The sequence below is a fragment of the Lampetra fluviatilis genome, chromosome 3, assembly GCF_964198595.1.
Source record: "Lampetra fluviatilis chromosome 3, kcLamFluv1.1, whole genome shotgun sequence".
Taxonomy (NCBI): Eukaryota; Metazoa; Chordata; class Hyperoartia; order Petromyzontiformes; family Petromyzontidae; genus Lampetra; species Lampetra fluviatilis.
The window spans coordinates 29,673,962-29,701,723 of NC_136277.1; the positions used below are offsets into that span (position 1 = coordinate 29,673,962).

At 45.0% G+C, this 27,762-nt stretch overlaps 1 protein-coding gene across 1 annotated transcript in view; it reads left to right on the forward strand.

Annotated features, from left to right (window-relative positions):
- Positions 1 to 27,762, forward strand: part of LOC144930983 (A disintegrin and metalloproteinase with thrombospondin motifs 7-like) — a 92,185-nt gene that overhangs the window by 42,388 nt on the left and 22,035 nt on the right. The window contains exons 12-19 of the mRNA XM_078854815.1: positions 411 to 580; positions 2,995 to 3,128; positions 5,783 to 5,903; positions 9,252 to 9,496; positions 9,734 to 9,893; positions 23,342 to 23,468; positions 24,152 to 24,371; positions 26,113 to 27,744. Of these exons, the coding sequence (XP_078710941.1) occupies positions 411 to 580; positions 2,995 to 3,128; positions 5,783 to 5,903; positions 9,252 to 9,496; positions 9,734 to 9,893; positions 23,342 to 23,468; positions 24,152 to 24,371; positions 26,113 to 27,744 (2,809 nt within the window). The remainder of the gene's footprint in view (positions 1 to 410; positions 581 to 2,994; positions 3,129 to 5,782; positions 5,904 to 9,251; positions 9,497 to 9,733; positions 9,894 to 23,341; positions 23,469 to 24,151; positions 24,372 to 26,112; positions 27,745 to 27,762) is intronic.

The following is a 27,762-nucleotide window of genomic DNA, read 5'->3' on the forward strand; positions in this document are numbered from 1 at the left end:
AATTGAAGGGGCCACACTGATGGTCAATGTTGGCGTAATTTTCACTGAAGCCTGCTGCCGTTTGTCTCTCAGTTACAGAATTGTGCCTTTGGACAAAAAAAAACACACGATGCTATTTACTGTCAGAATGTGGATAAACACGGTGTAGTGATTTTTGAAATTAATTACTTCCATGAAATTGATGAATACATGAAATGCCACGGGCGACCGAAATAGACCAGCTAAATTCAGGCATGAAACTTTGTCAATGCGTCACGGGGGTAATTTTCTCCTTCTGGCTGCTTGTTGCTGACAACAGGCAATTTTGATTCTTTGGGCCTGTGCTCAGCAACCGTGATAAAAAAAAAAGTAAATAATGTCAGTGGCGGGGGGGTCGTGAATGCGACGTGTGGGTGCCGTGTGCCACGCAGCCCGCGGTTCGGAGGAGAATACTGCACGGGCGACTGGCGCAGGTACCGCGTGTGCAACACCGAGGCCTGCCCCCTCAACGGCACCTCCTTCCGCCAGCTGCAGTGCAGCGAGTTCGACAAGGTTCCCTACAGGCGGCAGATGTTCACCTGGCTGTCCGTGCCGTACCCCGGTATGTTGAAGGCGTGACGGTCTCCCGACAACTTGGAGCTGTGCATTTTTAAATCTGGTACTACTCTTCGTGTTTAGTTCGTCGTCCTTCCCCCCCCCCCCCGCAACTCCGGTTAGCACGAGTGTCTACGTATGGCGCGAAAGAAGTTCTAATTTTCTTGCTGCGGATTTCACACCTGATGACGATTGCTTGTGTTGCAGTCGAAACGTCGTGAGAATTTGTATTGTTTTATATTATTTTATTTCTCTTCTACGTGACTTTACCGAAAGAACCAAGAATATAAGTTCAACATACGTACATACATCTTTGCCAATGAACTGCACGTGGCAGTTTTTTTCTTTTCTTCCAAAAAAGTTCGCCAAGCCGAAATTCGTCATTTACGTTTCACACTTTGGTTCCATCTGGTCTCATGCAGTCTGTTCACGTGCATTTTAAATAATTGAATACCTCAAGTGAGATTTGCTGGAACTGAACGATGTAGAATAAGTGATTTCACGCGATGCTCATCTTTTGTTAACACCTTTAACCCAGCGCTGGAAATTACATATTCCCATGGTGGGGGGGGGGGGCATTTATTCCATATAACATCCGCTGTTGACTTCCTCATAAAGTTAAGTTGTCATTATTTTATTGGCTCCAGAGAGATGACGAAGAGATGAGTTTCCCACTACCCGGAGATTTCAACTCAAAAAATCTCCCGAGCGCGAGCTCCACACGCTACCGCTTCACCACTTGTTCGAAATGTGGAGTGAGATAATACAAAAAAAACCAGTCGGCACATTTCCAATTTATATCCTTCTTGAGTTTCCCCTCCTTGATTCAGCCAATTCTACGGTCGCACTTCAAATAATCGGCTTATTTAAATTGTACATTTACCAAGTTTTATTTTTTAATGCATAAAGTTTCGTGGCTAACAGCGGAAAGAGCCGCGAAATGCGACATTCATGCAATGTTCCTTCCAATCGTTGGCACGGAGTCACGTTGAATTGCGTTGAGAAACGATTATTGGCGAGGCTTTGGCAGTGATAGGATGCGCCCACCAGCTTCCCGTCAGCCAGTGATGGATAAAACTACGGACGTCCTTGATTTAAAGCCATTATGGGACCCTCCTTTTCAGCTCAGGCTCCCTTAAAAAGTATTTATGATTGAACAGGAATCAGTTCGTCGAGTTGTAACGTAGTAACTTGTGCACAGTCATTAAGCAATCTAAAATTGCAAAGTCAATTTCGCAAATGACGAAATCTCGTATTCATAAGTTCAAAATCATTCGACCAGTATATACGGGGTATAATTTCGAAGATAATGATAGTTTGAGGGAATATGGCTTATTTATGAATTATGTCAATGGTTTGTTCTTTCAGTAAAGTCACGTAGGTAAAAAATGAAATTAAAATTAATAAAAATAAAAACAATAAAATCACGACGTTTCGGAGGCAACACAACCTTCCGTCTTCAGGTGAAACTGTCACAGCTTGTGTTGCCTCCGAAACGTCGTGATTTTATTGTTTTTATTTTTTATTAATTTTAATTTCATTTTTTACCTACGTGACTTTACCGAAAGAACTAAGAGTATGAATCTTTGCAGTCACGAAAGCTTCAAATCTAGAATTACTGGGCATTGGAATAATTGAGATGAGATGCCACGTGAGACGCTTTGTGTTTTTGGGGCATCTAAGTGCATGATAAATTAAAATCCTTATCCTTTATTCTAAAGTTGACTAAACTAAAAAAAATATCTTACCAGGTAAGGCCCACTGAGCTATATAACTCTTTTTCAGACGTGACTTGGCCACAAATGATAGCTCAACAGAAGCAGCTTATCATGTGGACATTTATAACAGCCAAATACTCTAATTGCATGTTTCTAAATGTGGAGAGAAACATTCGAGGACCCAGAGAAAAATCTACGCGACCACGGGGAGAAGATGCAAACTCTAAATATTCAGGCGTCAGGGTCGGGATTAAACCCACGACCTCCTGAAAACCAGGCAAGGTAGTTAACATCTCGCCTCAGCCACAGTGCCATGCAACACAAACTTTGGACCACATAGTAAACCGCTGTCAGCTGCGCTCCTTCAACAGAGGAGGAATATCAAAACGACACACACTCTCTCTTGACCCCGACATTTGGCATTCATCTCCCGAACACATTGCTGCCACACGCTCATAGAGTAATGGAATAGAATTCCTCGGCGAGCGTGTCACGAGCTCCGTTAGTAGTCGTAGCCATCGTTCACCCACCTATCACCGGTGGTTAGACACCAGTTGACCTTGGCAAAAACAAATGCAAAGAGGTGGCGGACTCCGTTGCTTTCAGGTCGGGCTTGAAATATCCCCCGTCGCTGTGCGCAAAGTGGAGCCCCTTGATCCCCTTGATCCCCTTGTTCCCTGCCGACCGTCTCCATGGCGAGCAGATAACCCCTGCGAGCTGCACTGCCGCCCCAAAGATGGCCGCTTTTCAGAGCGGCTGAGGGACTCGGCTGCCGACGGCACGCCGTGCGGCCTGCCCTCGGAAGGCCTGAGCATCTGCATAAACGGTATCTGTAAGGTATCGCCACGTCCGCAACCGTCTGTCCTCACTCTCTCGCTGCTGTTAAGATATAAAAATCATGTTTTTTTTTACTTTCACGTTCCAAATATCGATTCCTCAGTTTGCGTGCGTCACTTGGCGTTTTTATACGCGTGGCGAATGTCCTCTCCGAAGTAGGACATCATGGTGCTGCTCTGTGCTACCGAAGTGGACGCTGATAATGTCGTAGTCCGGTGGTATAGGGGGGGGGGAAGGGAAAAACAAAATTAAAACACCTCCGTTGGTCTCATCGCAAAATAAATATATTTTATTAGCCTGGCAGCCAATTGGTCTTCCAGACCAATGTGGTCCGGCAGCATTTGTTTAAAGTATGCACACCTCGGATTGGTTGTCAAACTTATGATGAGCAGAGCCAGTCTCGTGACACATACACTGCCGCATTGCGGCTGTTGTCGGTGAGAGCACTCCTCTAACTGTGCAGAGAGTCACATCCAGGCAGTATGTCTCCTCTAGATTCCTTCCACATGCAAAACTATTTAAGAAAACATTTATTCAAGCACGACCCTCCTGAAACGGTTTTGACATCCATTCATGCATTTTTGGGTAAACATCGGTCCAGAAGACCCATTGGCTGATGGACTAGAATGGAGTATTTTTTTTAACGCAGCGAGACAGATTTTCGTCACTTGTTGCCCACACTGGAGGGCAGCGGCACCATCGTGGTTCGTGCCAAGCGCAGCTCCAACTCCTGTTATGGTAGCTGTTGCGTGTGGGCTACCGTAGCAGTGATATACCACCAAGGAGATTGAACTTGGGTTGCCCAAAGGGACACTTTGGTGATGCAGGACCCATCCCAGCAGCCCTCTAGTGCCAGTCCTGCTCAGCACGCTGCGCCATGAACCTGGCTATCTGAGTTTGATTTCCTGCCACGGCCAACATCAGTGGCACAGTGACATTTAAACCGGTCCTGGGCCTCCTCCCCACCTTTACTGACCCGCACTGACCAGAATGGTGAATTACGGTCAAAACAACCTCTAAGACCGAGAGGGCCTGGGGAGGCATACATCCAGCAGTAGATAAACAAGCGGCTGTGTATTATCACAACAGGACCCACACTACTCCGCAGCAGCATAATGCGTGTTTTTCCCTGGGTAAACAGAGACACACTATCTATACACTATCTGGCGGTTGCAAATGAGCTCTGCTCTCTTTGCCTGTCCGATTGCCGTTGCCACTGACGGGTAATTGCAGGCTTTTGGGCCGTGTTGACTTCATGTGTATGCTCAGTGATCGTCAATATTCCCGGCGTTTAAGAAACAAGCGTTCATTTGGCCCAATTTGACCAGTTAAACTGCAATCGCGTGCGTGCCATTCAATGCAACACAAGAACATCCGTAGACGGTATCAAGAAGGTTCTGAGATTATAGTCAGGACCATGAGGTCATCTGCATGGTATTTTGTGTTGTGCACATACTCGTTATAAGTGCAGCGCCAACTCATGCTCATTCTTCGTAGCATCATTCGTCAAGGAAGTTTCCTTTCATCATGTGTATGATAATCATTACAATAATTTTGATTGGCACAATAATATTAAAGCAAGTGTATGCCATGTCCGTCGTTGACAAATCGCACCAGTTCGTTTTGCAACACTGGAAGACAGAATCTCGGGAATTATTAATTCACACAATATCCAGCGGCTGCCCACACTGAAAACTGGAAAGGGTCTCCGTGCACAAATGAGCACCATGGTGACAACGGTCATTCGTCTCTCCCCAGGACGACCACGGTTGACTTTCCACAGGGTGGTAATCTGTTTTTTTTTTTATCAATCTTGAAGGCACTATGGGATGAATCAACCCTTGACTATGTTAAAATTTACCCTCATGATGCATTTAATACAATGACGCACGCTATGCATATGCCTCCTCCTCATCATAAGATGCACGAGCAACCTGTGATGAGGTGCCGCAGGGATTGAGATCTGCTCGGCAAATCCGTTTTTGCCCTTGCACTTAACACCCACGCGAGCCGCGCACACGCAAACGCTCTACTCAGAATAATATGCTGATTATTTTCTGCACATTTTAATTTTGTCCTTCACACAAGCCCCGTTTTTGTAACGAAGGATAAACGACACGTAATGCTGTTAACGCACGGAGTGATGGTGTTTTGGTTCATGCGCTGCACCATACAGCCGTCGGAGATTCATTTCCAGGCACCGCTTATATCAGTGGCACGTGATATCTCAACAGGTCTTGGGTCACCCTTTCACCAACCACCGCCGTTTAGCTGAGGTTTAGTATAGCTCAACAACCCCCCCAGCGGTGGATTGATTGAGAGCTTTAAATTACAGCTTGTATTATTGTTGTAATAACAGGCCATCGGTTTTTTACATGGTGTCATCACACGATGTAATTGCGATCTGAAAAGGTGGCGCATGTGTTTTATAAGGTGACGCGCAATGAAAATGTAGGGGAAAATTATCGGTCAATTGGTAGCAAAATAACATCAATTCACCTATCTTCTTGCCACAAATGTGTTGGTTAAATCTTTCGCTTTGAGTGCCGGTCACTTCAATGCAAAATAAATAATTGTCTGCCCGTATTACTCTTCAAATAAGACGTGAAGGGGTGAGAAATCAAATGAGTGTTTTTTTTTGTTCCTGGCTGTAGAAGCTGGGATGTGACTTTGTGATCAGCTCCCTGGCCACGGAAGACCGCTGTGGCGTCTGCAAAGGCGATAACTCCACCTGCAGAACCATCTCGCGAAACTTTGATCTACAGGAGGGATTTGGTAAGCTCCAACCCTTTATCCGTTATTCGTGGGGCTTTCATATAGCTCACGGTTAATGGCCACCTGCGAACGACGTCAGAATTTTTTCTGTTTTGGCAGTTAACGGTTTTGATTATGCATTTTTTAATGTGATTTGTTTTCGTTCATCTATTGGTGCAAATCTTACTGGGAGTTCGATAAACGATGCTTGGCTTGTACTAATTTCCCGGAGACATCTCTGAAATTGACTCTGCATCCCGCAAAGCTCTCGGCTAGATGTCAAAAGATTTAAAACCTTAACTTCAAATCGTTAAATATTGTATATATATAATGTACACTATTCAATACAGTATCAAGTCACAATGAAAATAAATGTGTTTTTTTTTAAAGTCCTTTTTACATTTCATCAGAAAGCAGAGGGCACAAACACTTACAGAAAATTGACCTCAACACAGCCATGAATCAATAGACAGTTAAGATCAATGCCAGGCATCAGAAAATATAAATTGGCCGTGAAAGTGGTCTGAAGTTCTCTTTATTAGTGGTGCAGCACTAAATCATTGTAAGCAACCATGAGCCACCGGTGAATGAGTGGAGGCAAGTGGAGCCCTTGGAATAAACGATCAGTCTTGAATCCAGAAGGATCGTGGGAGGAGACCTTGCCGAACGAATGAGCCTATTCAAGGCCCCGAATAAATGGTGAATACAGCTGTAGTTTCGCCGGAATGCGTTTTTATTTTACAACAGTAGACTCTGTTAACTGTAAGTGTGAGCAAAAATGAGCGAGTCACCATTATGCCGCACTTCTTCTTGAAAAGCCACTCACGGCAGCACTACAATGCCACATATCCTTCACACATTTTCCAATACACCCTCAGCTGCCGGTCATGCAACATTTCTCACGTATTGCGTTTTAACCACTCACCACATGCGCACGCTTCTCATAATCTGTGCCCAGGTTGATACTTTTTTTTAATGAAAGAGCCATGATTTGAGACACGGATTAAGATCAGACGTATAAATTCATAACCCAAACTGTAATAGAAGATGATTATATGCAGTCAGCAGAACCTGCTAGGAAATAAGGGTCAGCTGAGTGCTCAAGGTGGTTTGTATCACGTGATGAATGCAGTAAGATATGCAGTTGAAAGTCCATGGTATGCCTTAAATATAATCATGACAATCACAATAAGGCCCTTTGTCTATACCGGAAGGCCTCACTGAGTCTGAAAAACTCTTTCAGGAGGCTCGTTAATGAGTCTTTCGGAATGGGGGAGGAAAGCAGAGCACCTCGAGAAAGCCCACACGTATGAAGGAATAACGAAGTGCTGCACAGATAGATGTAAGAATCAATTTCGTTTATTGACACCACCTGGCAAATCTGGAGCCCCAAGCCTACAACAAACTGGTTATCCCCAGGCAGCCTACGACCCAAGACTTGGCTTCTGAAATCTGACAAGATTCAGAATAATTTTGCTCTGGGTCTTGGCTATCAGGTAATGCAATGTACAATCATGATGTACAAGGCCCTTCCTGTTTCCTATACAATTAAAGTAGAGGAAGAGCTTGTCAAATTACACAGTTGACGTTGCACTATTGCATGCAACTATTTCCCGCTTAATTCACGTAAACAGGTTATCTGTAAACTGGGTACATAGTTCATGTTTTTGTCACAGACGCTAGCTGATATCACGTAACACAAGAGTAAAAAAGAAAATGCTTCACCGAGCTCACTGCCCTGATATTGACACTTCTTGATTTTGCAATCCAAATGGAGTAGAAAGAAAACGTGAAAGCGAACGTGATATAAATAGGCACCACAACTAGCCGTGGAGAAAATATATATTTTTTTATCTCCTGCGAAAGAAAATGTGGCTGAAAAAGACGCGAACCAGTGCCCTAATTAACAAACATTTATGTCCCTTCCATCAGATGGCCGTTGCTTTAAAATGTAGTTAAAATGGAAATGAAATATGGTAAATGTGTCGTCCATTATCATTTGGGGGTTCAGAGGTAGGTTTTTTTTCCCCTTTTTTAGCAGTGGGATATCTGCATTTACGAAGGTCAAGCATAAATTGTCTGAAATGCTAAACACCGGTAGCACATGTTCCCCAAGCTAATGGGATGGAAAGCCTTTGCTGAGCATGCTTGCCAATGGGCAGGTGTTCTTCGGGTCGACGGTTCATCTGTCATCATGGCCGCTTGGTAATTCTGCGGAGAAACACCAAAGCGAGCCTTGGTTTCATGGATGTTAAAGACCGTCAGCCGGTGTGATTTTACAAGTCAAATCGGAACTTTGAAAAATCACCCGCAAATGTTTGTTCTAATCAATTTAACAACCACCACCTTCAAAATTGAGCTACTTTAGCTCAATTGGCGGTGGCACGGTAGTTAGCGCATTGTACTCTCAATCTGAGTTTGATTCCTTGCCACGGATAATATCCATGGGGATATCTGCATTGTCCTTCGCCCCCCTGCCCCCCACTTCTTACCCCTGCCCCTCACTTCTTACCCATGAAAAAGCATTTGTATTCTCACTTACATTTTCCAGGTTGCTGGTAAACTGGAGTAGGTGGCGGCACTCCGGTTCGCACGGTTGGCTATGTACTGTGCGAAAGAAGTTCAACATGCATACAGTACATACGTGACGAGTAGCCACAGCCATAGCAAGATAGTATACTGGATGTGGTGTGCTGTGTGCAAAACATATTTTCTGGGTTGCTGGTAAAATGGTGTAAGCATAAATGTGTCGTTAAACCCGCCACCACCCAACAGCCAATCAGTAAGGTTTGTCACGTAAACAAAACGTGTCAATTAGTTACTACTTCAGAGGGTAAAACCACAACATTTGCAATTCGAGTACGACGTTCCACTGGTGACTACAACCAGCTTTACGTGATCTAAACCAAAAAAACTTTATTATGAATAATATTGGTCGCGAAAGCCTACTACGTGTTCAACTGTTGTAGGCACATGACTAGTAGCCATAGCCAAAGCGAGAGGCAAACTGGATGTGACGCGCTGGTTGTGGATATAGTGTCTGGGCCGCTGACCGTTGCAAAGTGCTTGTCACAAATGAACCACAGTTACCCTGCTGATCTCGTCAAGGAGCATAATCCATCACGCGAACTCCGGTCATTCTCACAGCGGCTTCTGGCAAGCCATCGAACATAGACGGGGACTGTATCGCACGCTTCCGGATGAGCTTCGACAGCCGTCTGCTTTTCGTGTTTGGTTTGTTGTCATTCCCCCGCACCTCCGATTAGCACGGTTGGCTACGTACTGTGCAAAAGAAGTTCAACACACGTACGTGTGTGGTCACAATGACGGACACGGCTCTGCTCTACCCCCTCGCCGCCGCCGCTGCAGGGTACGTGGACGTGGGCCTCATTCCCGTGGGCGCGCACGACGTGCTGGTGGAGGAGCTAGCCGAGGCCGGTAACTTCCTGGCGCTGCGAACCGCCGAGGGCGGGCGGCCGCTGCTCAACGCCGGCTGGGTCATCCAGTGGAGTGGCGTCTACCCGCTGGCCGGAACCACCTTCACGTACCAGCGGCATCAGAACCACGAGAGGCTGAGCGCGCCGGGACCGACACAAGAGCGCATCTGGATACAGGTGGGTGGAAGCAATTTGTCTCTCTGGCGTACCATAAAACATGACCACTTCTCCTAAATATAACCTGACATTATCTCCCAACCTGTGTCACCTATTTGGGAACAAAAGATCTCCCGACTATTCTTTTTTCTTTGTCGATGTGTTTTCGTCCCGATCGTTCGCAATCCGTGAAAATCCCCCCACCCCACCCCCCCTCCCACTGGCTCGTCTGGCTGGCCAAACGGCAAACCGCGCCAGCTCCTGTACCAGGCGAGGAACCCCGGCGTTCGCTTCCAGTACACGGTAAACAGCCCGTGGGCAGTGCGCGGCGGAGGCGCTGCGGGAGCCTCAAATTCGCGTCCAAACTTCTCCTGGCTCTACGGCTCCTGGACGGAATGCTCAAGCACCTGTGGATCAGGTAATGTGCGACGCAATGCAATCAAAAGGGTTGCAGCCGTGCACATTTCTTTTTTACGCACTGTAAACTATCTTTTTTTATTTTACCAGGTGAGACCCACTCTTTTTTTTCAGATGCGACCTGGCCACAAATGATAGCTCAATAAAGTGACTTATCACGTGGAAATTTAGAGCAGTCAAATACTCTAAATCAGGGGGTCCCCAACCCCCGGGCCGTGGACCGGTACCGGTCCGTGGCCTGTTAGGAACCGGGCCGCACAGCAGGAGGTGAGAGCGGTGAGTCTGTGTGTGGCCCGCCCCCATTGTTTTATTATTGATCACTTCCGTCCGCGCCTCTTTCCCGCACTGCGCACTTGTCTCAGTCACAGTTTTGATAAGCCCACAAGCTCTAACCCCTAGCCAACATGAGTAACAAACAAACACAAGCTCTAACCCCTAGTAGCCACAATGAGTAAAAAACAAACGTCTCTGGAGAGCTTCTTTGAAAAGGGGGAAAGACCCAATGATGAACCCCCCCTCCCGGTCCGTGAAAAAATTGGCTTCCACGAAACGGGTCCCTGGTGCCAAAAAGGTTGGGGACCGCTGCTCTAGATGCATGCTGATTCTAAATGTGGAGGAACCGAAGAAAAATCCACGCGACCACGGGGATAGAGAACATGCAAACTCCAGACATATAGGCGTCAGGGTCAGGATCGAACCCACGATCTCCTGTATACTAGGCGAGGTAGTTAGCATCTCATAACGCCACTGCTGGCAGAAGGTTATTTTCCACAGGCAGTTATAGAGATCTCTTCGGCAAGGTAGTTTTGCCTACTTTTCCATATTTTGGAAGAGGTTAGGAGGAGCCACACTTTAGCCCACCACACATGACCTGCCAATCGGCCGACTTTTGGTGGTGAACCTATTTATACTGCAGGTACCACTTGATACAGTAAATCTGGCTGCGACGGTCCCACCTGATGACGGAGACTTATGTTGCCTCCGAAACGTCGTGATTTATTATTTTATTTATTTCTATTATTACTTTTATTAATTTCAATTTTAATTTTTTACCTACGGGACTTTACCGAAAAAACCTAAGAGTATGAATCCTTGCAGTCACGAAAGCTTCAAATCTAGAAAGGTACAAGGATATAGAATTAAAGTGGGAATTTTGGTATTGCAAGTCCAGCGTGCGCTAACCATTGTACCACAACAGCATCTGTTCCAGAAGATCGCGACCAAATCATCCAAATAATTTACCAAACGCTGTTGTTGAGCTAAAACATGATGCGTGGGAGGATTTTGTCCTTTTGCGCGGTTATTAATAATAATTATTGCATTTATATAGCGCTTTTCATTGAGGGTCTCAAAGCGCTGTACAGGACACAGCAGCAGCAGGCACTCAGCATAAAAATAAATATATGTTAAGTATCATTTACTAAATGAACTAAAAGTTGAACAAGCGGAAACGTATAAATAGGTTTTAAGACGCATTTTTATAAATATCCACAGACTCAGAGATCCCTCTGATATCTCGTAGAAGAGCGTTCCATAAGCCTGGGGGCGACATGGGGAACATTTCGGTCACCCTGAGACTAAAACCTCGACTTGGGAATGCAGATCTTAGGGACCTTGAGGGGACACATGGGTGCAGCATGTCAGTGATGTAGGCAGGGGCAAGATGATGTACTGCTTTGTAAGTTAACAGTAGGATTTTAAACGGTATTCTATGTGAAACTGGAAGCCAGTGCAGGGAGGCCAACACGGATGTAATATGATGTGAAGAAGGTGCTGCCAATTGGTTGTTGATTTATGTCTTTTTTTAACCCTAGCCAAGGGGAGAAGCCCGTTTACTTTCATAATTTTTTTAACAAAATAGTATTGGTTATTCAGAGTAACATAGCATGCTTTAATAATGTAACCTTTTTAAATGCACGAAATCTTCTGTTAAAATTTGAAGGTGGGCTAAGACGCCAGCAAACGGTGTTCTACTCTATCTTGTGAATTACGTCCCCAGCATGTTAACAGCCACTCTTCAGCAACTGCTGATCATTGTTAATCCCTTGGAAAATGACTGGGTAGCAGCAGGGATTGAATTACCTTCAAACATTGGTGATCATGGCAACAGCTGGGATATATTTTACCCCTTTCATTGTTTTAGTTCTAAGAAAAGACCTGTCACAAATTTATGAAGCTTATAGCACCCATCTGTGAGTTGCAGATGTGATTGGGTTTTTTTATCCATAAATCTGACCAATGTGTTATCTCTAATCTTCGAGAATAGTGTGTCATTTTGTTTATTGCTGCGACATTCTTCACAGATGTCTCTTATTTCTCATTAAAAAAAAACTGTGGATTAGAATTTCGTTGAATAATGTTGCACAGAAGTGTTTGGACAAATGCAGTTAGCGAGTGCGTGTTAAGACCAGTATGTCACATACTGGGGGGGCGCCGTGGTGGGGGGGGGGGGAAGGCAGCATTGGGCAATCACCGTGTTTGTCTGGCTACTTTTGTCTCTCTGTTGCTGATGCTGGCAAACCACTCCCTGGTACTTACTTTAGACTGAGTAAATCTAGGGGAGGCGCAGACCACTTTCCGATAACAAATGCCGCTCTCGTCGCAATTGGCCACGCACTGAACCGTGTTCGAAACGGAATCCTTGCGCTACGCACGGACCACTTTGCAACACCCATCACTGCCTGTACACAAACAGGGCTGGGGAACAACAAGATGAATCAGCCAGAATAATTTGGTGAAAGGTTTAAGTTTGTTGTTGCTACGTTTATCTTGTTCGCATGCCATACATATTATAAGCCTTCAAAAGGCACGTCATTAAATAAATTATAACGCTATTTATAACGTGCACAATATTTGACGGACATGAATGACCGTGACTCTGGTGGTGTGGTCTCGGAGGAATTCTCCGCTATAACATACATGCAAACATACATACATATAGATTAGCCGATTATTATGTAGATGTAAAGTAGCTGAGGGCCTCATCATTGGTTCCCAACGGGTGAGGCCCCAAGTTCTTCTGCATTTGACCTTTATATCATTCAATTATAGATGCAAATTCTCTACGGCTAAAAACATAATTTTGGGGGGGCGCAAGAGTTGGCCAACTGAGCTACGAATCCGACGGGCTGAGTTCGATTCCCGACAGTGGCAGGTGATATCTGAACAGGTTCTGGACCTTTCTGCCCCCCCCTCCCCTTTACCAGCTTGCACCAACCGGCGTAGTGAAGTACTCTCAAAACGACCCCCACGATTGAAACGACACGGGGAGGCCTAACATCCAGCAGCTGATGAACAAACGGCCGTGTGTTATCACACAATGCGACCCACATCACTCCGCAAAAACAACCGAACACGTGTGTTTTCCTTGGCAAACCTATATCGCGTCTGGGGTTGCAAACGAGCCATGCTGTTGTGGCCCACGGGTAAATAGCAGGCCGCTGGCTGTGTACGCTTGATCAAGCGACGTCGATGACCACCACGGCATGGGGCGGCCTTCATCTTGCATCAGATTGACGACAAAGGGTCGCAAATTGTCCTTTTCTAATTGTACACGAGGAGGTCCACCCCAACTTGCCTTTCCTCACTGCATTGTCACCCCATCAACTTTAAACACCACTTTGATGTCGAATTTTAAGACCCGCCACCCGAGATCCATGAAACTCAAATTCATAATTGATAACCGGCTTCTTCCAGCACATATTTATTTTACCAGGTCAGGCCCACTGAGCTATATAGCTCTTTTTTTAGAAATAACCTGGCCACAAATGATAGCTCAACCAAGTGGCTCATCATCATGTGGAAATGTATAGCAGCCTAATACTCTAAAGGCGTGATGTTGATTATAAATGTAGAGGGATAAACCAGAGAACCCAGAGAAAAATCCACACAGCAGGCGTCAGGGTCGGGATCGGGATCGAACCCACGACCTCCTGCATACCAGGCGAGGCAGTTAACAGCTCGCCACTGCGGCGCCCTGTATATTTTTAACGGCTTTGGGTGTTCTCACACATGGTGCAGCACCCACGCTGCCTTCTTCTCTCTTTCCTCTCACGTTTCTAATTCGCGCGACCCCCCTGCGTGGTGGCTTCGCAGCGAGCAGTGGCAGCTCGCCATTTAGGGGTCGGAGAGGCTGGCGTCCCAAAACACAAAACACAACAAAAGGAGAAAAACCCTTAAAATACTGTACGCTATTCACCGGCTCATTATACTGTACACTTTACACACCCCCACGCTTTCCCCCACCTCCACCCCCAGTGGGCATCCGTGGATCACCCTCCCTACTGCCACTGTCCCATCGCTTAGAGGGTAGACCACCATCACTCTTTAGCCGTCTTCTAGCTCACATTACCTTGCCTGTCAAGAGTGTTAGGGGGTTATTGATATATGCTTAGCGAGTACAGGGATAGAGAATTCCAAAAAGACAGGGGCATGGTATTGAGCTAGAAGGGGTTTTTTTTCTCTTTTTTTGTTTCTTTGTTGTTTTTTGCCCCGGTGGCTTGCGGGAGAATTCCGTTCCGAATGGTTTTTTTTTCCATGGCTCTTAGTCTCTTCGGCCACAAAAAAATCAACGATTTGTCATCCCGCCCCGACACCAAACCAGACAGCAAGCAGACAGGCGATGTATAATGTATTTGCGACTGAAATGGTGGAACGTTTTCTCGCGTATCATTACAATTTGCAAACAACGTTATTGAAATGTTCATCATAACCTTGCATTTATTTAAGTATTTAACTTGGCATACTGGCTCATAGCAGTTATATTTTACTCGTGTAATTTTTGGCTTTTATAACGGAATGTTCTTTTATTCTTGGCAGGGAAAATGGAATTCTCTACATTTGGTTTTTATATTATTTCTTTGTGAAATAATATAAAGCAACATTGTTTCGTAATTTCGGTTTTCGTTTATAACAGAAAATAATAATGAACCTTCACTGCATTTTACAAGTTGTTTTTAAATGTTATTTTCAAAAGTGATGTTTTCTTTGTTACAATGTCATGGTGACCAGGCCGAGCCCACCATCAACCTGTCCAACTTAATCTTCAACATTTATTTGTGCATGTGGCCGCCAATTGTATTTAAACTCTTTGAGTGTTCTTTGGGTCTTTCGGTGTTACATTAACATTGGCTGCTGACATTTGGGCTACGCGCATTTCAAACCTTTATAAATAGTTTACCTTAAGAAGCTTGTGTTGCGATCGAAACATCGTAGTTTTTTGTCATTTTTTGTTATTTCCTTTGAACCTATCTACGTGACTTTACCGAAAGACCCAAAGAATATGAATTCCTGCAGTCACGAAAGCTTTAAGTCAAGATTTTTACTCTTTCAGTGGTTTATCAAAACTAGACATCCCATTTTCAGCATGTTCCATCATACACAATAAATTCCAGCATGGGCAGAAATCTCCCAAGCCTCCTGCCCACGGTGCTAACTAAAGGGAATGTGGATGTGTGTGTGCAGCCTTTTCTCAATCCACTGCTGGCCACCCCATGCCAAGTGAGACGTTTTTTGTGTTAATTCAGAACTCAATTTCTTCACAACATCACGCAGAGATTTCATGTATTACCACCACAGGTGTCATATATGTTGAATAACTAACAAAAATATAAATTCCCTGCCCTATGATTATTCACCAGCTGGATAAAAGCCCTTCCTACTTCTCGTCGATCATGGGCATGCTTGACCATACTTCACCATGCTTGTCAGTGAGGGCTGGTAAAGAAGGGGCCCACCAGATATAACTCGCGACTGATATTAGCCATGGCCATGAATTTAACTCAGGTTGCCTAGTTAATAATGCAGTGCCCTCATCACTGCGCAACTGCTCCCATCCCATTTATCCATATTCTCAGGTCGCCAGTTTCATGTCGCTATGCGCTGATCGCTGCACCACCACTCCAATTTATCCACAGGAATGTTGTTAAGAAGTAAAAAGAAAGTGTGTCGGAGCTCAGTATGTCTGGGACAAATGGCTTTTGGCTAAGGCTGACCGATTGTCAATACCGTGAAGGCCACAGCCACTGCTCTCTTTCTTGCTCTTCCGCCAACCATTCCACACACAAACCACGCCCACAAGGAAACACACGAAAAGGGGGGTCAGCGGCCAGGAGCTGAAACAAACAAATGAACATAATAACAAGAGCAATGCTTATTTATCGATGTCAAATTATCCGCGGGGCTTTGTAACGCCGCCGGCAATGTAGGCTGATGAGCAGTGGCTGCTGGGAAGATTGTGGTTCTCCTCCGGAAAGGCTGCCCTCTTTTTGCTGGTGGCCTCCTCCGCGATGAACTCCCATGAGCAGTGGGGGCGGCTTCTGGCAGTTTGCTTTGATCGTTATTCCGATGTTTAGTATGCCGCAAACATCAGAGGACTGCATTTTAACTAACGCGCCAATTGCATTCGGCTTCAGCTCGTGTTTTAGCGAGCTCAGGTGTTTTTGAAGGAGATTGGGTTTTTTTTGTTTTTGCCAGTAAATGTTGTTGACCTTCAAGTATTGGCTTCGAAGTTTCAATGACTGGTTTCACAAATTGTTCTGAAATTGAGCAAAACGCGTGGCTTGTGCTTATCCAGTAATCAAAATACAAATGTGTCCTGCTTTCTGCCAAGGAATGTTGATTGTTTCTTTAATGAAATTTTTAAAAGGTTAACTGTAATATGTGTTTTTTTCTCCCTATAAAAAATTATTGTATTTTGGTGCGAAATTTCAATTCGGTAATTTGTAAAAGACATTTGTTGAAATGGAAATACATCAAACTCGTAGAAAAATACACTCTCCACTCAAATTACAGTGATGATAGTTATCGTAATTATGTGTAGCCCTTTGTGAATATAATAATGACAAACTTGTTTATATAGTAGGCAAACTGAATCTCACAACGCAACACAAATCGTAACGCACACACACACAGTCGCATGTAGATTAAGGAATATTCAGCAAATTAATGAGTGTTTATACACGCAAGAGGAAACTAGAGCACCTGTAGAAAATCAACGAGTGCTAGGGAGCAACACTCTACCCATACAGATGGGATATGATATCAGTTCTGCACTCTGCTGTACTCCTTCTCAAAAAGCCATGGTGTGGCACCTCAACGCCCACAGGAATGGGGTTTCCCAACATTTGTGTGTTCCACAAACCTTCGCCTCCACAGTGCTGGATTGCAGGCACGCGCCACAACCACCGCCCGGATAGATCTACTGCAGGATGAAGGCCTCCGCATGCCGTTATAGGTCATAGGAGATGTTTGACCCGTTCATTACCACGCTGGTATAGATATAATTTTCAGTGGTGTTAGTCGTGGCTTTAAATCAAAATTCAGGTCACTGGGTTCATGGTGCAGTGCACCAGCCACTGCAATGCCACTTCACCACCAAAAGAAAGTCAATCAAATAAATAATGTACACTAAATAAAACATTTACGTCGTAAAGTATTTATGGAGAAATGTGCTGAGTGAATGTATCACCGTGACGCCGCCGGCTAGAGTTGTGGGTCAAAAATGAACGCAATGTGTTATCAGAATTAGGTAACTGTCAGAGACAGTCAAGCATTTTGTTTAACCAGAGCAGAAAGGTTTTTTTTAAGTGACATTTTCAATCATCGCAATTTTTACTCTGGATGGGGGGAATGGCGAAGAGGCGTTGTAAACTAGAGCAGGCCATTCATTTAAAGGAGCCGTGCTCCCTTGCGTTGTCATTAGAAGCCATTGTTCCACTTCTATCAAGTGACCTAAGCAGTAAGCTCTCTTAATGGGCGGTCAATAATTGCACGGGTGCGTAAACACTGTGCCTTCACAAGCTATGGCAAAATACGTACTCTTAGGTTTTTACGGTAAAGTCACGTCGGTAAAAAAGAAATTAAAATTAATAAAAGTAATAATATAAATAAAATAATAAAATAAAATAATAAATCACGACGTTTCGGAGGCAACACAAGTCTCCGTCATCAGGTGGGACCGTCAGAGACTTGTGTTATGTTACCTCCGAAACGTCGTGATTTTTATATTATTTTAGTATTTTATTTCTATTATTACTTTTATTAATTTTAATTTTATTTATTATCTACGTGACTTTACCGAAAAAACCTAAGAGTATGAATCCTTGCAGTGACGAAAGCTTCAAATCTAGAAGCAAAATACGTGGCTATTCACAATGTTAGCAAAAACGTGGCCAAAATGCATTAGTAATAATTTAATAAAATTTTCATATAATTAATATATAATTGAGGCGTATTTTGAAATGTTAAGAAGTTGCACTCGCATGGTGTGAGGGCTTGATTTGAACGCCAATCTGTGTACGTGCGAATCGTATGCCACGCTGAGTATTGCCGTTAAGGGAAATGACATTATATTCTTGGTTCTTTCGGTAAAGTCACGTAGAAGGGAAACAATAAAATAATAAAAATATAAAACAATACAATTCTCACGACGTTTCGACTGCAACACAAGCAATCATCATCAGGTGTGAAATCCACAGCAAGAAAATTTGCAAAAGCGCAGGTTCATCCGTAGCTTCGAAAACATGATCGTGAATTTCGATTTAAAGCTTTCGTGAGTGCAGGGATTCATATTATTGGTTCTTTCGGTAAAGTCATGTCGAAGGGAAATAATAAAATAAGAAAAGAAGAGTTGCAGGCCTCAGATGTAGGGTTGCCACCTGTGAGGAACAAAACCAGGCCATACAAATGGGAAATAGAATATCTCAGAACATCAGCAGAAGGGAGAAGTGCATGTCCATACGTCGCATTGTCTTTTAGTCCCAGACAGTTGTGGAACAACGTGGGTTTATTCACTCATCAGCACCGCACTTAAGGACCTTCATCAGGGGTGAACACACAACCCAGCTGCCCTCTGAGCCAATTCTTACAGGGCAGCTGCTGCTGCTGCTGCTTAAGGGAATGATGATTCCTCATGATCAACCACACCTGTAGAACCACTCTTGAGTAGCCTAGTACAGGCGTTTAAGTATATGTAAAACATTTTGACCACCCTTTTACAAGAAATATAATGGTGTCTGTTTTAATCCATCCTGTAGGTAAAAACAAACCACACGAGTTACTTTCACAATATACGCAGACGTTCTTGAAAAACATTAATACATTTATTTATGCATAAATGTAATTTAATCTCCTGGCACAGGAACCTTTCGGTAAGCTCCGCAAGCTGCCTGTGTTGCATTTGTATCGCACGAAGCACAGCCGATGTCGTTCCCAGTAAGCAGAAGCTGCGTTCACGACATCGGCGCAGGGAAAATTTGACGCCGCCTTCGGAGTGCGGACGACGCGCACGTTGGCAAAATGACGTCTTCTCGAAGCACTCGGACAAAGCCCGAGTGTGACGGTTTTCACCAGCCTTGTTACGAGTGGCTCACATTGTGCGCCGCTGAAAAAAAACAACACGAGTAAGAAGAATAAGAATTCCTGTCAAATCTGCTGAGGTTTATTTTTTTTCTTCTCCCCGCTGAGCAACTACCATGGGAGGAATAAACCCCAAGTGCTCAGCCCAACGATGACTGCCGTCCTGTCCTCTTGTCATGTTCAAAAGCGTGGACAGGTGACCTTGCAACCTCGTGGACAGCACACGTGTGCCACTGAGCCTATATATATCTATTTGTTTTTAAATCACTGTTGCTGAGCAGAGCAGGGGCCCAAAGGCCCACGATGCTGAGCGGGCAGCCAAAAAACAGCACTATTCAATCTGTACAAGGTGATTTCATTACTTTCTTGAATTCAGAATGGTTATAAGGACTTGGTAAAAAACGAGATTGTGGGTGGGAATTCCAAAGTGGAGCAAGTGTGATGGAAGAAGCCCAAAGAGAGAAGTGTTCTGCCCCTGCAGTGTGGTGGTTGATTGCGGTGAATCGATCCTGGCATGTTCCGGTGTGACCTCCACAGCAGTGTGGATGAGACAAAGAGAGTAAGTCTGCCTGGTAGTCCTCAGTATGGGTTGGAGGAATCAATGAGAGAGAGTGAATTACTCTACCTGACATGAATAAGAGTACCACATCCTCCAGGTTATAGCATGCTCCGGAAAGTAAGACTCATTCCAAATGTGTGCCTATTGTCAATAAAGTTATACAGATATTGTCACACACAGCAGCTGGATCATAAGAGGCAGCCAAACTTTTATTTTAAAACACACGGGGGGGAAGTGCATCTTATAGTTAGTCCAGAGATTATGGCACTGAAAAAAACTGTAATACATTTTAATATATACTGTATATTTATATTAGTAACATGCTTAACCCCACTTACAATTGGAAACCCAGGAAATTAATCTTCTAAAATCCTTTTCGCAGCATTTTGCATGGCTTTCATAATCGCACAGCGACCTGGATGTATTGTTGCATCGCGAGACCCTGAGAGACGGTGACGGCTTGCGGAAAGGAAGCCTTCATGCAGTCGTAGGTACATCGTGGCTAATGATGATAATGATATTTTAATTTATAGCATAATCTATTTTAGTTTAGGACGCAAATTAATTCATCTGAAAAATAAAAAAAAACATTACTGGAATAAAGTGCACTCATTAGAGAGGCATGGTGTAATTGGAAATTAATCATTGTACATGGGCCAACGTCATAACCAAAAGTGCAGGAGTTAATAGATAACCCTACATGATTATAGCTACCCGTGTTTGCCTTGAATGCAGTTTAATGATTTTTCACCTGTTTAAATGAAGAACTTTGATTGCTTGATTGATGGAACCATTATGCGCCTCTTTAACCTCTATCCTTTCATTGCCCTCCCTCCGTTTCACTTCCCTCGTGTGGCACGGTGGTGAGCGCACTGCGCTATAAATCCAGTGACATCAGAATCAAGGCCAGGGATCTACACTATGGGAACCTCATTTGCCAGTAAAAAATATGATAATTGGTTCTTTACCCTTCTATCTGGCAACAAAACAAAAAAAGGTGTCAGTTTTGTTGCCAGATAGAAGGGTAAAGAACCAATTATCAAGGCCAGGGATATTTTCATTGGCGAGTGAAAATTCAACCAGATTCCGGACCACCTCTTTAAGCAGCCTGCACTGACCAGTGCGGTCAAGTATGGTCAGGTAACGGCCCCCCTTGACCTGTAACAGCATAGCAAGGCATTCATCCAGCAGTGGAGTGACAAAGTATTGTAGATAATCATAATTGAATTCAGAATTGCACCGATAAACACATTCACGTTTCCTTCTGCCAACATTGCCTGGCTGAAGAACACAAGCTCGTGGCTCTTGACATGTTGCGTGCATTCTGTTTGCTTTTTACTTTAAAACATTTTTGAACGTCAGTTGCTAATCCCGAGCCCGCGAGTCTATAATGCAAAGCAGCCAGCAACCAAAACTAATAAAAGAACATCTCACCAGAGTCAACTGCCCCGGCATATCAAGACACGTGCAAGAGAACACACGTGATGCCCACAGCTAGACCAGAGAGCAGTCTCAACTCCAGTCCTCGCGGGCAACCACTTGTTATACAGGGTGCTTCAAAAAAATGCTAACACTTACATGGGATCCATACTCTTTGGTTCTTTCGGTAAAGTCACGTAGGTAGGAAAAATAATAATAAATCACGACGTTTCGATCGCAACACAAGCAACCGTCATCAGGTGGAACAGACACAGCGGGAGAACTGCTGACATTGGAGAAAGAGCTGCTGCAACAAGAGTTTATATCGGATTTTGGTGGGCTCAACTTAATGGTGAGCTCAACCCAACTTACATGGGACTATCGTTTTTAATGGAAAAAGAACGGACAATACACTGTAACCGAATAACAAATGTATGTTAAATCTTGATTTGAAGTTTTCGTGACTGCAAGAATCCATACTCTTTGGTTCTTTCAGGAAAAGTCACGTAGGTAGGAAAAGTTAATAATAAATCACGACGTTTCGATCGCAACACAAACAATCGTCATCAGGTGGAAAGATACAGCAGTAGAACTGCTGAACAAGAAAGGGCTGCTGCAACAAGAGGTTACATATATATATAGGATTGAGGTGGGTGTCACCCAAGGGAAAGTAGGCGGGGTCAGAGATGGAAAGGAGTCCCGTCGTCGCACGCACGCACATCAGCTGCGTCAAAGGGAGAGAGATTGGCATGTCAATGTAAACAAGTTTAATGGGAAGATAGCGTGTCTGTGTCGGAGGACCGGGCATACCGCCACCTCGTGGGCAACACAAGCTGTGGCGTTGAGAGGCCAGAGTATCAACGCAAGAGAACGACCTTAACGGTGGCCGTGCCAGTGAGACATGCAGCCTATTCTACCGTTACATCGAGGCAAAAGGAAGCAGCGGTGGCTATGTTAATAGCTTCAAAAAGTCAAAGAGTCTCCACTTGTTCGCCATCGTTGTCAACACGCGCCTGGAATCTTTTCCAGGTGGTCTCCAAAGCCCGGAGGCACATTTCTCGTGGTATTGTTGCAAATTCTTCGAAGTGTTAAAAAAAATGTTAAGCACCCCGTATACATGTATGTGCAAAGTAAGGCAATGGAAGACTGCACACACCTGATGCTGTGCAATCGCACACATCCGTAAGCGTGGTGGTAGGCTCTGGTCTCGAGCTCTTGCAACCAGACAAACGACATCTGCGCGGGGCACAACACAGTTCAGTATTCCGATAGCAGGATGTGGTGGTAATCTTCCCCGAGCAGAATCAAAGTCAGCGGTGTAGCCATCGAGTGCGTAGACGATGCGACTGCATCAGGGGATCACGGGCCATTTGCAAGTGGCAGGCAATGAATAGGGAGGAAATTTGACAGGGGACCACATTTCATTCCATATGCCAGGGCACATGACAACTATGCTACACCACCGATCAAAGACGAGACACGTTGCTACTACTGCACATCCGATGAGCATGGTTGGCTACTTAGGCTGCAAAAGAAGTTCAACATACGTGCGTAGGTTTTCACGATTGTGCTGTAGAGCTATCCAGTGTGGGTTTTTTCTGGGTTGTGCCCTCGTGTTCAGCATGATGTCCGACGTTTCTCTCCACATGCTGGGAGCTTCTTGAGGAACTGAAGTTATTTCCTAAAGAGAAACTGAATTCACTTACCTATACAAGACACATGTTTGACGAGACACTTTGCCCTTGATGACCTACGCCTTGTATTTGGACTCGTACGTATGTGCGTGCGCGTGTTTGTGTGTGTGTGTGCAAACCCGTAGTGGGGAGTGGTTGTGTAACGGTTAGCACGCTGCGCAAAGAAATCGATACCCGCTCACGACCAACACCAGTGACGATTATCTGAACCGGTCCTGGGCCTCCCCTAGGTTGACTCAGGCTCAAATGAGTACTTGGTGCGGTGTGTAAACATCGCCGCTGGGGAGACAAAGGCGGCCGGGCGTGGTGCTCGCCACCCAACCCCCACGTGTGCCGTGTCGGGCCTTCATAGGTAACTTACTCGCTAACGCCACTTGCCCCAGCGGTCTGTTGAGGCTATATGGGTCTTTGTCTTTGTAGGTGTGCAGTACAGGGAGCCGCACTGCACGGAGGCGTCGCTGGGAATTGTCGAGAAAAGGTTCTGTGACCCCGCCACGTTGCCCAATGACACGCGGAAGGAATGCAACACGCAGGACTGCCCGGCACGGTGAGGCTCTGCGTGGCATTGAATGCTTTTTTCGTGCCTTTGCCAAATATTACAAGCGCGCGTGCTCGCTTTGCATCAATCATAGTGTTTGCATAAAGCCATTTATCAGGAGGTACCGAAATTTTTAAATTGACGATTAATGCTCATTTGTTTTTTCACGTAATTTTTCAATTTATACAACTGAGTGCTGTGCTTTGTTTGACGTAAAGCAATCAATTCGGTTGACCAAATTGGTTTTACAATTAGGAGCTACTTCACAAAAATTTTTACTGGATTCGTGCATCTTTGTTTTTTTTTACTTCTCTCATTTGTGGAAAAATATCTAAAGTACCAAAGTAAAGCTTTTAGACCATGCAATGGGGGGGGGGGGAAGACCAGAATGATTACGCGGTAATTTTATTGTTTTATTTTATTTTATTATCGAATTCCCCATTGGCCAACGAAGACTGCAAATAACACGTATTGGCCCTAATTACCGACCTTTTACTTCGTAATAATGGTTCTGGGGGGGAAATCTACAACATTCTCTGGTTAGCCTTTGTTTCCGTCACAAAACTGACACGTTTCATCGTGTCAAAAAAGTTTAGAAGAGCACATCTTGCAGACAATCAGCGGCTGACCTCTGCAACTTTTGAATTTGAATCGTGGGCGGTTTTTTTTCCCCCCCTCCACGAGGAGCACAGCTGGTGGACGGGAGAGTGGCAGGAGTGTTCGACCAGCTGCGGGGAGCTGGGCCTCAGCAAGCGGAGCGTGCGGTGTGAGCGTGGCGGCAGGGCGGCTGGGCCCCACGAGCCCAGCCTCCCAGACTCCCACTGCTACCAAAGGCCCAAGCCGAAGACGCGCACGCCTTGCAACCGAGGGATGCCCTGCCCTGCCCGCTGGCTCGTCGGCGACTGGTCCCAGGTGCTGGAAATATTGCAGCGATTTAACAAAATTTGATGGAGAAGTAGAAGTGGTTTTAGTAATTTTATGAGAATCATGTCCCTGGTTGGATACATTACTGTGGCTCAGTAATAATGCCTTGACCTTATAACCCAACCTTAACCTTGATTCTAGATTTGAAGCTTTTGTGACTGCAAGGATTCAGGCACCTTTCCTTTCCTCTATCTTGGGTTTTTTCGGTAAAGTCACGTAGGTAAAAAAAATTAAATTAAAATAAAATAAAAATCACGACGTTTCGGAGGCAACACAAGCCTCCGTCTTCAGGTGGAACCGTCACAGCACGCTCGCTGTATCAAAAAATTGAATACCTGGCCTGGTTTTATATTGCCTTACTAAATGCATGCAAACTTCATGTACAGGAATTGGAATGTTCCAGCGCTTAATTGTTAATTTTGGAGTTATTTAATTTTAAGATGTTTCCTATTGGTGACATCTTCTCTCCAGGTTAAACATGAGGCGTGTGACAATTCATCGATGCATAGATCAATTTCGATTCTTATGCTTGCAATATGTTCTTCCAACTGTGCATGTAAGATTACATAATTTTCAACGCTTACATGTTGCATGTAATTTGTTCATGTGGACCCCAGCAGCAATACAAAGCTTGTAGATATTTAAAAATTAAATAGAAACAATCTTTCTGTATAATTTGAGCAGACCACCACATTTATGATCCTTATATTGTCTTCTTTGCACCTTAATTACTTGTTTAAAATGTCTCGATTTTTTTTTTATTCATAGGCCAAGCATGCACCTTTCCTTTCCTATATCCCGTGCCAGACACGCTCAGCCGGTTTGCTCAGGCAAGCGTGGAGGATGGGGTCTGGGGTTCTCAACCTTTACCTAATTAATGATTATAGACATGGGGCACGATTGAGTTCAACGGGCTCGGCAATGTGCCACTGTGTTTCAAAACCAATAGCGGCGAATTTTTTAGCGTTTAACGTGGGATGTGTTTAATGTGGCAAGTTACGGCGTAAGAAAGATCATCATTATCATCATCAGCCATGATCATATCCACTGCAGGATGAAAGCCTGCCCAAGCTGCCACCACCTCTAATGAACATGCGATGCATCAACCCACCCAGGGCATGCAGACGAACTGATTTCATCGCTCCATCTTCGAGGTGGATGTTTTTATTAGGTCAGCTATGTTCAGATGAAGATGCAGGGCTCTGTGCTCTAGGCTGAGCTCCATGAGCTACCCAGCCTCTGCCTCTCCCAATCTCTCACTGAACTGTGAATGTGTACGCCGGGGAGGCAAATAGGGAGGCAAATATAATTATTGACTGTGCTAATGAATGCTGATGAAATCTCTGAGAGGGAATGTGCCATTTTTAATAACCATTTTTAATCATGTACGCATTTATAAAAACGTTAATCTCTCTTGATTAAAATTCATTTTTACTTCCAACCACAATGGTTATTATTAAAATAACTCTAAATTGTTCCTGGTGCCATAAACGTGCGAATTTGTTAAATATTTTTAGTTGTATTCAGAAACCCAAATTGTTACATTTCACCGAAAGATTCCTCCTTTATCAACGACACTGCATATACACCAGGGTTATCATTGTTACTTTCATCGACACATTTATTTTCTGTAAACGAAAAGTGATAAATGGCACAAAAGGTCACATGACCCATTTTTAACAAAGGTGAAAAATCGGTGACGCCAACCTCTGTGTTTGTCTCCCCCCAGTGCTCCGTGTCCTGCGGTGGGGGCCACAGGACACGTGCCATCTACTGCGACAATCGCCGAAACAGGACAGCCTGCGAGGGCAAGGCCCGGCCTGCCGCTATGGAAGAATGCAATCTCACCGAGTGCCCACCCGCCAGTGACAGGCACCAAAGCGTGCCAAAGCATGGCGTCAAAGGGCGTCATCGGGACATGTCCAACGAGCTGCAACCGCGCCCACATTTTGTCCCACCACTAGACCAGCTGCTGCCCAGTGGCAACGGCGGACCCCTCGATAGTTTCGGCAAACCGGTGAGCACCGGCCAGGGTCATGGGTCGGGGGAAATTCACGAGAGGAACCAGCTGCCTTCTGCCGAACCGGAGTCTTCGGGAGACAAGGGCGACAACTCCATCAAAGGAAGGCTTTACCACCAGCATCAAAAGGGAATTGGGAAAAACAAGTTTAAGAACAACATGCTGGTGGACCTCTTCGATTATGACTACAACTTCATTGGTTTTCACGAAGATCTGCTCATCAAAGACTTTTATAAGAACGGACCCGGGGCCGGCACGGCCTTGCAGTTGACACCGTTGAAAGGCTTCCAGTCAGATGCGCCATTAATGCTGTTGAGAGATGAAGCCGTATCACCCACTGGGGATTCTGGTCCTGTTCCCAAGCCAGACCACTTAGAGCGAAACCAGAGAAATGGTTTTCAGGAGCAGTTCATTATCAGCAGCACTCCGGATGATATGTTCATCTTGGAAGAAAGGCTCGGAGCATCTGGAACTGCGCCGCCCGACATAGTGACAAATGTAGCGCGAAAATCCCAAAAAACAAGCTCTACCGTCCGTATTATTAACGATGAATATACCGCTCAGTCCCAATTCAGTGACTCTGCCACTGCGAAGACTTTATTAGAGAGCCCCAGCCGCATGCATTCCCATGGTTACCTTCCAGCATCGCCCACTCAAACCACGGCAGAGAAAAGCTCAGGCGCACACACCTTTGAGATGGCGTTACCGAACGGCACACCGATAGCCAGAAGTAAACGGCTACCAGCCCTTGACGTTTCTCGAAGCGTTGCCGTTAAGAGTACAGGGAAAGAAGCCACGACAGTGGCAGGGCTGCACGATGTGGCCACATCGGCGCCTGACGGCAACAGTTTCAGGTCAGCTGCATCACAAATCCCCGGACAAATCGAAGCACCGGGCGCCATGCCGATGGCAGAGAGCGTGGACGATCAGAGCACAGATGAAACCCCCACAACAGAAAGGTCAAATTCACGTCTCGCAGTGGGGCCCAAGGAACCAGCGGAAGACTTCAATAAAGTCACGCTCACTAACGCAAGTGTGGATGTTGGTGCAACTAAAGATTCTTTAAACCAAAAAAGTATATTTGATGACATCATTGGCTATGATGATGATGAGGGTGGTGGTGGTGGTGGTGATGGCACTGACATTGATCAAATTGATGGTGATTCTAGTCCTCCAGAAAGAGACTGGTGGATGGAAATGGACTCGGATGAATTTATCACATCCACAACGTCGCCCTTGGCCACCAAGCAACCTTCTGCTACCTCCTCGTTTGATATGTCCAATCGTGCAAACGAAAGTCCTGGTTTGCCTGGACACTGGTTCGTTGGTGTCTGGAGTGAGGTAAAAACAACACGCGTG